General features: G+C 46.1%; 1 protein-coding gene and 1 non-coding gene across 2 annotated transcripts; both read left to right on the forward strand.

The window, feature by feature from the left end:
* The first annotated feature begins 2,725 nt into the window (after positions 1-2,725).
* Positions 2,726-12,443, forward strand: LOC103730220 (retinol dehydrogenase 7-like). The gene is made up of 5 exons (XM_008828405.2): positions 2,726-3,238; positions 7,584-7,842; positions 10,595-10,758; positions 11,269-11,511; positions 12,260-12,443. The coding sequence occupies exons 1-4, from the start codon at positions 2,926-2,928 to the stop codon at positions 11,484-11,486; spliced, it is 954 nt and encodes a 317-aa protein (XP_008826627.1). The 5' UTR covers positions 2,726-2,925; the 3' UTR covers positions 11,487-11,511; positions 12,260-12,443.
* Positions 3,933-4,149, forward strand: LOC115069495. The gene has a single exon (XR_003848758.1). It is a non-coding gene; the product is annotated as a small nucleolar RNA U3 (small nucleolar RNA).

A 12,443-nucleotide genomic window follows, 5' to 3' on the forward strand; every position in this document is an offset into this window, starting at 1 on the left:
GCCTGCATGCATGTAAGTGCACCCGTGTCATGCAATGCCCAAGGATGTCAGAAGAGGGCATCAGAGCCCCTGGAACTGGAGTTCAGGCCATTGTTAGGCTCCATGTGGATGCAGGGAATTGGACCCAGGTCCTCTGTAAGAGCAGCCAGTGCTGTTAACCGCTGAGCCATCTCTCCAGCTCCGGATCTCTGTTTCTTAACCAAATTCTATTAGGATATTATCATTGTCTTCTCTTCCTTTTTTCCTTTGCTCACTCATTTCTTATTTCTCCCATTCCTTCTCCTGGTTTTCTTTGTTGTCTGAGAGACAGAAGACAGCACTGTATAAACTGCTCAAAGAAATCTGAAAATGTACCGAAAGAATAAAATCCGTGCAAGGGTGGCATTAATTTGTGAAGTTCAAACATAGTTTCCATGTGTCCAGAATAGTGGGGGGGGAACGACATGTCTTCAGCATCTATTCCTGTGATCAGCAGATGTAAATTGACTGCCTGTTTTATCCCGGTTAGTATGCTGGATCAAACAAGTAAAGGAAGGAAGTCACAGAGGCTATCAGCCACACTTTCTGGGATGGGTACCCTCACCTTTGTAGATACCATGTTCTGATTTGTTATACCTTCCAATGTTCATCTGAAAAGTTTCATCTGATGGAATGTGAGTTTTGGCCATAATTCTACCGTGTAACTCTCTCTTCTTGCCATTGTCTCCAGGACTCTGGGGCCTGGTGAATAAAGCTGCCATCTCCTTCCCCACAGCTCCCAGTGAGGGGCTGAGCAAACAGAACTTTAGGAAAGTACTCGATGCGACCCTGTGGGGGATGATCGAGGTGACTCTGAGCATGCTGGCCTGAAGGAGGAAGGCAAGGGGCCATGGGGACAACTCCAGTGCAAGAGCAGTCAGTGCTCTTAACAACTAAGCCATCCCTGAAATTCCAGTCTCAGGATATTCTTGAGGTGGGCTGAGCATGTTACTCATTCAGCAGACACTTATCAGGCTCAGGATAGAGTTCTCAACACATTCAAACATGATAATAAGGTTTTATTGACTGATCTAAAAACTCTGCACCTGAGAAAATCGGGGGGAGGGGGGCTGTGACCAATACTGAAGAAGCTATTAGCAAAAGAGTCACCAGATTTGCAGAGGGTTGTGTAGCAGGGGTCTGAGGTGAGGGTTGAACATGGTAACCTGGCAGTCCAGTTAAGAGGGCTTTGTGAGTGAGAAAGCATTACCAGCCTGTCCAAGGCCACCTGAGAAAATCGGGGGGAGGGAGGCTGTGACCAATACTGAAGAAGCTATTAGCAAAGGAGTCACCAGATTTGCAGAGGGTTGTGTAGCAGGGGTCTGAGGTGAGGGTTGAACATGGTAACCTGGCAGTCCAGTTAAGAGGGCTTTGTGAGCGAGAAAGCATTACCAGCTTGTCCAAGGCCTAGTGTGAACATTGACAGAGTAACATAGTGCTGGGCTCTCCTGGGGTAAGGGCAGGCCAGCACAGACTATATGGAGTCAGCCAAGGTTGGTACAGGTAGTCTTGTTTATAGCCTGAGGGCCTGAGAAAGGCATATAATCACGCTCTTAGTAGATCAACCATCTGAAGTTGTTGAATCACTTGGCAGATACCGTGCTGGCTGCAGGGCACAGGGGTCTCCAAATGTGGGGTACTGAGATTACATGCATACAATCTGCTCCCTGAGACATCTGAAGGGGCCAGGTAGGAGCTGGCCTGAGATTCCCTGAGACAGGCATGAGGGAAGGTGGGGCCCAGGAACATGAAGCTGACTTGAGCAAAGCCTGCTGATACCTCAACATGCACTATATGGAACCACAGAACAGATTATCTACGTTCAGACCATGAGTTGTGTATGCCAAATACATGGAGTTATATTCAGCAGCACAGAAGTAACATCCCCATTACAGGTTTCATCCCCAAAGCACAGATCCAAAAGTTTTGAACTTTTCACACTCCAATTTTTTTATTATATAATTTATATATGTAAGTGTACCACATGTATACAGTGCCCCATAGAGGCCAAAAGAGGGCTTTGGATACTCTGGAACCAGAGTTATAAACTGTTTTTAACTGCCATGTGGGTCCTGGGAACCAAACCCAGGTCCTCTGCAAGAGCAGTCAGTGCTTTTAACTGCTGAGCTGTCTCTCCAGGCCCCTCACCCCATCTTATGTTGCTATGTTACTGTAGTCATACTATATGTTGTTCCTCAAAAGATGTCTGAAATCCTTGATCTCTGCCTGTTTGTCTTGCGGACAGAACTCTTCTATTTTGGAGCGAAAGTGGCTATAATAGAACCTGGAGGCTTCCAGACCAGTATATCCAATATTGAGATAGTATCACTCAGCACAAAGAAACTGTGACAAGACCAGCTTGGAGATCAAGGAGATCTATGGAGGGAAGTTTCTGGAACCCTGTGAGTGAGCTACAGGGCCCTAATGAAGACCTCACCCTAAATCCTTACTCTTTTATTTATTCTGCCTGCAGCACAAGAGCTGTGAAAGGTTATTTTTTTCTCATAGTGGATATGCTTAGTCCTGTTTTCTTTGGGGCTCTTGGGTATCAAGTCACATAAGAAAGACAGAATCTGAACCAGTAATTTGACCTCAGGGGCATGTGTTACAAAACATGTGTGAATTCCCACATGGCCACTGGACAAGGAAGAAATCAATAGATATGGGAGGTATTTTCTTGGCATCAAAGTAGGAATTTATATATAAGAACGCCAAAATCAGTTCAAAGAGTTAAGGGTAGGACATCGAAAAAGGTTCCAGAAAGACAGTGGTCAGAGAGGAAAGTGAAGACTCCAGGATAGAAGGCTGAAGGTTACATAGTCAACTACATCCTTTGTGTTTCTTTTTGTCTGAACAGAGGCAAGGCTCACTTAGACACAGAGCATCTGTGTGTGTCTTCTGCAAGCCATGTGGCTCTACCTGCTGTCCCTGGTGGGCCTGTGGTACCTCCTGCGCTTGTACAGAGAGAGGCAGGTGGTGAGCCACCTCCATGACAAGTATGTCTTCATCACGGGCTGCGACTCAGGCTTTGGGAACCTGCTGGCCAGGCAGCTGGACATGAGGGGCATGAGGGTGCTGGCTGCATGTCTGACTGAGGAGGGGGCTGAGCAGCTGAGGAAGAAGACGTCAGACAGGCTGGAGACTGTGATCCTTGATGTCACCAAGACAGAGAGCATTGCTGCAGCCACCCAGTGGGTGAAGGAATGTGTTGGGAACGAAGGTAACACCCAGACTTCTGTCTGTGTCTGTTGGTTTTGTCCCACTGTGTAATGGGAATCCCTCCTGTGTAGATCTGGTAAGACTCCTTGAGAGATTTGGGGGCTTGAAATAAGACCAGCATGCTACCCCTCCCTGGCATACCCCCTGAGCACCGTGTCTAACCCCTCCCTCCTGTCCTTGAAGTTCTCTAGGACTGGTAGACTAGGTCCCAGGTAAGGATTTGCCTTGGCATTTCGCTCCCCTCTATCTTATTTTTTTTAATGTGGAACGTCTGGATTTCTGGGTGCTGAGTGTCATATTTGAGACAGGGCACTTTGTGGAGCACAGGAGGGCACTGGGTTCCTGGGCTATGTGGGCAGAGTGTCTGGGCCATGCTGGAGTGGATCTCCTGTCTCAGCGCTGGGCTTGCTCTTATTTGCCACCTGTCATCTTCTGCTAAGAGTGACAACATCCCCACGTTCAGAGCAGAGCATGACAAGCTATGGATTCACTGGGGAAAGTAAAGAACTCGGAAGTAGTTCCTTTTCTGTTGCTACCCTAGTGCTTTATTATGGGGACAAGAAAGAAGACTGATTTAGCCAAAGAAATCTGCAAATACACAGACAAAATGATTGTTGTTCAAAAAATAGAATACATAGAAACACTACAAAATTAACCTATATTATGACCCCTCTAACATAAAAACTATTAATGTTAAGATTATACTTTCAGGGATCATTTCTGTAGCTCATTACTAGAGAAGTTTCTCGGACTCTGTAGAGTATCAGAAACCATGAGGAGGAAACGTGGCAGTCTCTCCTGAGTATGAAGCTGGCTTTTGGTGTTGCTTCGCTGCAACTGCCTTTTGCCATTGACAGTCATTCTTCTACCTTTCGGGAGAGTAGAGGGAGAAGACGCAACCTGAGTTTTGGTAAATGAAAAAAAAAAGCCTATTAATGTTTTGATCTATGTGAGATTTTAAAATGTGAATTCTTTTCACTTGACAAAGATGAACAATTTGACCACCTCCAGAACATTTTACTTATTGTTTTTTCATCTTTTTATTGTAAATTTTTTCTATATTTTTATTGAACTTTTAAAATTTCATACATTTCCTAGTCAAATCCAGACCCCCTCTCCCATCCATGCCTCTCTTTATCCCCCCACCGGGCGCTATGCACTCTGCCATACATGCTGAGTCCTATTCATTCAGGTGTTTGTACCCAAATGTCCTTCAGTGTAAATGTGTCCACTGGCATCTTGTCAGCCCATCCAGTGATCGTATTTACGTCATACTCTCCCTCACTCCACAGCAATCAGTCTCAAGTAGTTCTCAATCTAGTGTTGCACCACCACCTATCATTCTTACCACCCCTTTGGGCCCTTGTTTAATTGAGCCGACATGGGTCATGCGCTTGATGCCATCACTGCCACAGGCTCACATGAGCAAGCCTCCAGTGGCCTGGAAGCTTCCACCTCCCTGTGTTCATGGATCAGCCCTAGCTTTTACAATCTTTGCACCTCCTCTTCCGCAATGGTCCCTGAGCTGTGGGTGGGCGAGGCTCCATATAGGAGTCCCATCTGACACTCTTATTCCCTTATTCTCCAAAACGTGGCCAGTTGGGGCCTTCTGTGTGCATCACATTCTGATGTACATGGAAGCCTCATTGGTGAGAAATGAAGGGTACATTAGCCCTCCCTACCTCTTATTCCACTATGCTTCACGAGCCTTATTTGTAGAGATTCGACTGCAGATGTGTCACCTGGTACTGGCCCTCTCCCAGGCATATGTTCTCTGTGCCTGTCCAGATGTGCAACTCTGCAGTAGTCCATCTGTTGCAAAAAGAATCTTCTTTGATGAGTGCTGTACGGCATGCTTGTCACTCTAAGGGAGGTCTCTTCTATCCGGCACTGCATTCCCTGCCAAGCAGCTCCCAGGTATACATATGCATTAATGTTCAGACACTATGCACATTTCTCATAGGGTTTCTAGGGCATCACTTTTCCTCTACGTTTCCTGCCTCTCGAGATTCACTCATCTCTGCTCTTTTCTCCCATCTGGCTTCTCTCCTCCCTCCCTCCCAAGTCACAGTACTCCCATTATCCTCACCCTCCCCCCAATACCTCCGACTCCTACCATCTGTCTTCTCCTGACTTTCCTCCCTCCCCCACACCATGGTCCCTTGAATGTCCCTCCCTCCTCTCCTCCCTGCCAATTACTCCCACTTTTACCACCTTCCTCAGGTAATATCTGTTCCCTACTATCCCTTTTCAGGTTGTTTCTTGTCCTTTACCTCCATGTATCCTTTCCCTTTTCTTGGCTCCTGGTGTTACATCAGAATTTATATACTCACATATAAGGGATTGGTGCTACAATCCACAAATGAGGGAGAGCATATGTGGCTCGCTTTTCTGTGTTTGTGTTACTTCACTTAGCATAACACTCTCTAGCTCCATCCATTTACCTGCAAATTTCATAATTTCATCGTTTCTTACTGCTGAGTAGAACTCCACTGAGTAGATGTACCACATTTTCATTGAGGGACATTTAGGTTGTTTCCATTTCTTAGCTATTGTGAAGAAAGCAGCAACAGAGAGGAACAATTCCACCACCTCAAGAACATTTTATTTATTTATTTATTTATTTATTTATTTTGAGACAGGGTCTCCCTGTAGCCCCAGCTGTCTTGGAACTCACTCTGTAGACCAGGCTAGCCTTCCACTCACAGACGTCTGCCTGCATCTGCCTCCGGAGTTGTGGGATTAAAGGCGTGTGCCACCATGCCTGGCTCACCTCAAGAACATTTAAAAAAATACTAATTATCAATAGTTTAGGATAGTCTAATCTTTAAGAAACCCCTAACAATTCAAATATATCTTAAGATAGGATACTGGAATGCTTGGCGTGCCTTTGTTTTCTGTGACAGGGTCTTACTATGGTGCTGGCTGGATCTGATGATCCTCCTGCCTCAGCCTCCTTTCAACTTGGACAGTGGTCATGTGCCACCATGCCTAGCTTGTTTGGTTCATTTGCTGTCAGAAACACTGTCGTGGTAAACTTCTATTTACCTCAATGTCAGTAACCATGTATACGTGGGCATTCTAGAGATAAAATATCTTGGATAACAGTACTCATCTCTACAAGGCCAAGTCAGGGTTTGAGCTGAGGAGGGACATGGTTTGTTGGGCCAGTTCTTCCAGATCAACAACTTAAATCAACAGTCCCCAGCTCAGCCTTTATGCAGGTTTGCAGGATAGGTGTGCTGTTTGGTTGTACACCTGATGGTAGGTCTTGTAGATTGGTTATCTGCAGATCCATGACCCAGGGAATAAAAGGGAGGAGTGATTGTGACCTGAGGTAAGTGGGAAGATAGGGCGCCATTTTCGGGGGCAGAGGCTGGAGCTCTTGTACTATGGTTGGCAGGAAGCACTGCCTCTTCCTTCAGGCTGCTCTCCTGTTTTGCAATTGCTTCAGGAAAGTTGCTCAATACATGTTTTTTGTTCGTTTGTTTGTTTGGCCTTTCCTCTCTTCTGACTTTCTTTGCCATTTGAGAGACAGAAGCATTTGTGAACTGCTCAAAGAAATCTGAAACTGTACTACAAGAATAAAATATCTTCAAGGATGACATTCATCTCTGAAACAGAGACATGGTTTCCATGTGTCCAGTTAGTGGAGACACAACATGTCTTCCAGGTCTGTTCCTGTGATTAGCGAATGTGAAATGTTGCTTGGTCCACCCCAGGCCATGAGCTGGGTCATGAAGAGTCAAGGGAGGAAGGTGTCTGTCCTGGTTTGTTTCTTCATTGCTGTGACAAAACACTCTGACCAGTACCAACTTGGGGAGGAAAGGGTTTATTTGTCTTACATCTCCCAGGTCGCAGTTCATCAGGGAGCCCAAGGTAGGAACTCAGGGCAGGAACCTGGAGGCAGGAGCTGGAGCACAGACCGTGGAGGAACGCTGCTTACAGGCTTGCTCCCCTGGCCCCTGCTCAGCCTGCTTTCTTATGCAACACAGGCCCACCTGCCCAGGGGTGGCACCACCCACAGTGGGCTGGGCCCTCCCACATCACTCATCAAGAAGATGCCCTTCAGACATGGCCACAGGCCAGTCCAATAGAGGCAATTTCCCGATTGAGGCTCCCTCAACCCAGGTGTGTCAAGTTGACACTAAAGCTATCCAGCACAGTGTCCATGCTGTCAGACAGCAGCTTCTGGGATACGCACCCCAGCCTGATGATACTATGTTGTTTGTTGTGCCCTACTCCACATCCAATGCCTGTCTGAACAGTCTCATCTGGTGAAATGTGAATTTTGCCCATAACTGTACCTGTGTTGTGTGACTCTCTCTTCCTTCTGTTGTCACCAGGACTCTGGGGCCTGGTGAATAATGCTGGCATCTTCATCCCCATCGCCCCCAATGAGTGGCTGGACAAAAAGGATTTCACAAAAGTACTCAATGTGAACCTGACGGGGATGATCGAGGTGACGCTGGGCATGCTGCCCTTAGTGAGGAAGGCAAAGGGCCGTGTGATCAATGTCTCTAGTGTGATGGGCCGGGTGTGCCTCCTTAGTGGCGGTTACTGCATCTCCAAGTATGCTGTAGAGGCCTTCTCAGACTCCCTCAGGTATTGACCAGGAATGGGGCTCCTGAGGGAACCTTTGCCAGGGTTTTTATTTATCTGTAACTTTAGATATCCTGTCATGAAGACTGACTCTCTCTCTCTCTCTCTCTCTGGGTTTTTGAGGGGTCTCATCTTCCCCTCTCAGGAGTTAGGTTGTAATTTATTGGGAACCACCATGTCTCTGGGAGGGAAGGACCTAGGCCTCAGTTCAGTTTTATTTATCCTGCTCTGAATGATGGTACACAGTGAGAAAGTTTCTGAGGTCGTATTGAACTTGGGTTAATTTGGCTTAATTGTACAGATCCTTGACCTTTCTAAATGGGGTGGGTGGGGGAGACAAGGAGTGAGACAGGGAGAGAGACTGTGACAAATACTGAGACATTATTAGCAGTGGTGGCTATGGTAGTCACAAGCTTTGTGAAGCATCTTGTAGCAGGGGTCTGAGGTGAGGGTTGAACATGGGAACATGGCAGCCTGGTTATGAGTGCTTCCTGGATAAGAAAATGATACCAGCCTGGCCCCTGCTCAGTGTGAACTTTAGCAGAACACAATAGTGCTAGGTCCTCCAGGGGCTAAGGGAGTGAAGAAACGGGCAATATGAAGGCTGGGCAGGTTGGCACAGGTACGTTTATGGGGAACCTGATGTCCTTAGACAAGCATATTTCATCTCCATCTGCTGCATATCACAGATCCAAAACTTTCAAACTTTCCTGACTCCAACTTTATGTTGGCATATTTCTGTATTTATTATTGGATTGTTTTATTAGTTATGTTCTATTGCTGTGCTAAAACACCATGACCATAGCTCATTGGGCTCCCAGCTCCAGAGAGAAGAGTCCATCATGGCAGGTGGTCAGAGCTTTCTGCACAGGAAGCAGAGAGAGACATGCTGGAAGTGGTACAAGGCTATGAACTCTCAAAGCCTATCCTCAGGGCCATGCCTACTTCAGCAAAGCTCACCTTGCAGGAATTCCATGACCTTCCGTAAACAGTGGACTAAGTGTTCAAGCACTTGAGCCTATGGGGGATAGGCTATTGAAACCACCACATTCCATTCCCTGGCTCCCATAGACCCATGATCATTTCATAATGCAAAATGCATTTAGTCCAACTTTAAAATACCTCGTAATCTTTCACAGTTCAAGACTTTTCCAAAGTCTAGAGTCCAATGTCTCTTCTGTGACTCAAGGCACTCTCTTTAACTATAACCTCCTGCAAAATGAAATCACATACTTTCAACATAAAATGGCACAGAGTACACATTCCCATTCTAAAAAGGAGGAATGGGGGCATAGTTTGGAAACACGATGAACACAAGACTTGAGCTCAGCAGTGAAAATATAAATTCCTGTAGCTCCATGTCTGTTATCTGGGACCTTAATTCCAAGTGTTTAGATGGCTCCACCCCTCCAGCTTTGCTGCCTGCAACATTCATCACTCTCTTGGACTGGTACCATTCCCTGCATACAACTCTCAATGGGCGATGTCTTACAGCTCTGGCATCTCCAACAACTTGAGGTATCCACCCCAAACAGGCTTGACCTTCACAGCTTTATGCAATGGCTTCTCAGGGTCTCATGACCTATTAGGGCCTTCTGTCACAGGGTCTGCCCAGCAATATGCTGCCTTATCTCAGTGGCTCTTTGAAACCACAAAGGAAGACCCCTTGATCCCCCCACTCTTGCATCTTTCATGCCTCTAAGGCCAGAATCACATGGGCAACACTGCTCCATTTGACTGCAGCTTGGGATGGATCTTGGTCCCCTTAGATTCCATTTGGAGCTGCTTTTGTGTGTTGTGATTTTCTAGGAGCAGAAAACTTTTTAGGCCTTTTCCCTTCACAAGTTGGACATTTAGATGGATGGGGGTCTTGCCCTGAGGGCATTCTTTCCATTGTTTAAGTGAAAATAAAGAGGCCTTTCTTTAATGGTGCTGCTAATCTCCTTAACAAGGAGATACTCTTCCAGGATGAGCCTTGGCTGTCACAATGTTTCATAGTAATTTCTTTCTCTCCAGACTTCTTTCTGCCTCATTTTCTCTTTCTCATTACCATGCTGCATATTCCACATTAGGCTGTCTTGAAATTTCATCTGTCAGGCAATTTATTAGACTGCAGGCAGGTGGCAGCAAGATGATTTGCCAAAATATACCAGTTGCTGTATTATGTCCTTGTTTCTATCCCCCTCTAGAACTACATTGCTCTCAGCACTACTTTCCTCCAGACTCCTAACAGAACAGCCCATTAAACATTCATAACATCATGCTAGTCCAAACATCCAAACTCTTCCACATTCCTCCAAAAAACAACATGGTCAGGTTCACAGCAACAGCCCACTCTCTGGTACCAACTTCTTTGTTCGCTACTATCTATTGCTGTGATAAAATACAAAGACCAAAGCAACTTATAGAAGGAAGAGTTTATTGGGTTTACGGTTCCAGAGGGATAAGAATCCATCATGGCAGGGAGGGTTGGTGGCAGAAAGAGCAAAAACAGAAAGCTGAGCACTCACCTCTTCAAACACATACAGGAAGCAGAAAAAGACAGAGTGGAAGTGGGATGAGGCTACCTGCTCTCAAAGCCCACCCCCGTGACATGCTTCCTTGAGGAACGATTCCATGACTGTCCCAAAACAGCATCACCAACTGCCAAAGTATTCAAATACTTGAGCTTAATGGGGACACCTCATTCTAACCACCACAATTTTTTCCTCAAAATACCTCTGAAATTCTTGATCTCTACCTGTCTGTCTTTCAGGAGGGAGCTCTCCTATTTTGGAGTGAAAGTGGCTATAATAGAACCTGGAGGCTTCAAGACCAGTTTAGCCAATATTGAGACAATATCAATGAACGTAAAGAAGGTGTGGGACAAGACCAGGTTGGAGGTCAAGGAGATATATGGCAAGAAGTTTCTGGAATCCTGTGAGTGATCTGAGGGAACCAAAGTGAACCCTCACCCTAAATCCTTTCTCTATTATTTGTTCAGTAGTACAGGGCTATTCTAGGCTGTTTTTTCTTTTTTTCTCATTATAGGGATGTTTGGCCCTGTTACCTTGGGGGCCTGGCTTCTAGAACATGGGGTACTGTTTGCTCTAAATGCCTCATTATCATAAGGCTGAAAGTGCATCCAAAGAAGGGATGCAGCACAAGGATGGCCACTTTGCATTGGCTTTGATTGACTTCCAGGCTTGGAAGAGACCTTTCAGCCACCCAGCCCAGATATTTCTTTGACCAGGAATAAAGCTGGCTGAGTGTAAACAGTTCTTTGAAGCTGAATTGTGGCACTATCTAAGGAACTGGGATGTTAGGTCTCAAGCATGGCTTCTAAGTGTGGGAAACGTGGATTTTTAGAGAACCTTTTCTCTACCTTGATCCCAGAACAGGAGTGGTAGGGGTTTTATGTCTACCTGAATTATTTCTCATTCTGTACAGACCTAAAAACTTTAGAATCATTAATGAAAACGTGCTCAGAAGACCTTTCTTTGGTGACGGACTGCATGGAGCATGCTTTGACTTCCTGTCATCCCCGTACCCAGTACTCACCTGGCTGGGATGCCAAGTTTTTCTACCTCCCCATGAGCTACATGCCCACCTTTCTGGCAGATGCCATAGTCTCTTGGGGCTCAGTAAATCCCACAAAAGTCCTGTGATGTCAACACTTGTGTGTATCTCTGAGTAAGTGTCCTAGTTTGTTTCTCCATTGCTGTGACAAAACACTCTGACCACTACAAACTTGGGGAGGAAAGGCTTTATTCAGCTTACATCTCTCGGGTCACAGTTCATTAGGGAGCCCAAGATAGGAACTCAGGGCAGGAACCTGGAAGCAGGAGCACAGGCCATCGAGGAACACTGCTTACTGGCTTGCTTTCTTATGCAACACAGGCCCACCTGCCCAGGGGTGGCACCACCCACAGTGGGCTGGGCCCTCCAACATCACTCATCAAGAAGATGCCCCTCAGACATGGCCACAGGCCAGTCCAATAGAGGCAATTCCCCAACTGAGGGTCCCTCAACCCAGGTGAGTCAAGTTGACACTAAAGCTATCCCGCACAGTAAATATGGGTCCAGTGTGGCAGAGAGGACTCACCAGGTGCAAGGAAGTAGGGTGGGTAGAGGGGTCTCATGATACTAGGGGACATAGTCCACCTTATTCATTCAAAATAATTCTGCTGTCATACTACTCAAGATCAGTGATTCAAAAGGAAAGCAAAAGAATTTTGCTAAGTGATTGGGATACAAAACAGCTAGCCAGTAATCTGTTGGCTTAGGTATGTGCCAAGGCTCTAAGCATCATGGCCCACCATGAGAATATACACAACTGGGAAGGTTGGGAACAAATTTGAGATGCTCTGCCTAGTGCCCTCCTCCTCAGGCCATGCCCCAAAATGATGCCCTTCACAATCACCTTTGTTGATGTTCTCAGGTGGGGGGCCACTGCCAGCAAGTTTTGCCCTAGTGTTTGAATGCTACATCAACAGGACTTGGTCGGGAAATGACATCCTTGGTATGGAATCTGGAAGAGAACAAAGAAACTAATCTTTCACTTGTCTTGAAACCATGACTTCCCTTGGATTCCTTTCATTTTAAAATAAAAGTTGCAATGATTA

Source organism: Nannospalax galili, unplaced genomic scaffold (assembly GCF_000622305.1).
Source record: "Nannospalax galili isolate Female #2095 unplaced genomic scaffold, S.galili_v1.0 scaffold753, whole genome shotgun sequence".
Lineage (NCBI taxonomy): Eukaryota > Metazoa > Chordata > Mammalia > Rodentia > Spalacidae > Nannospalax > Nannospalax galili.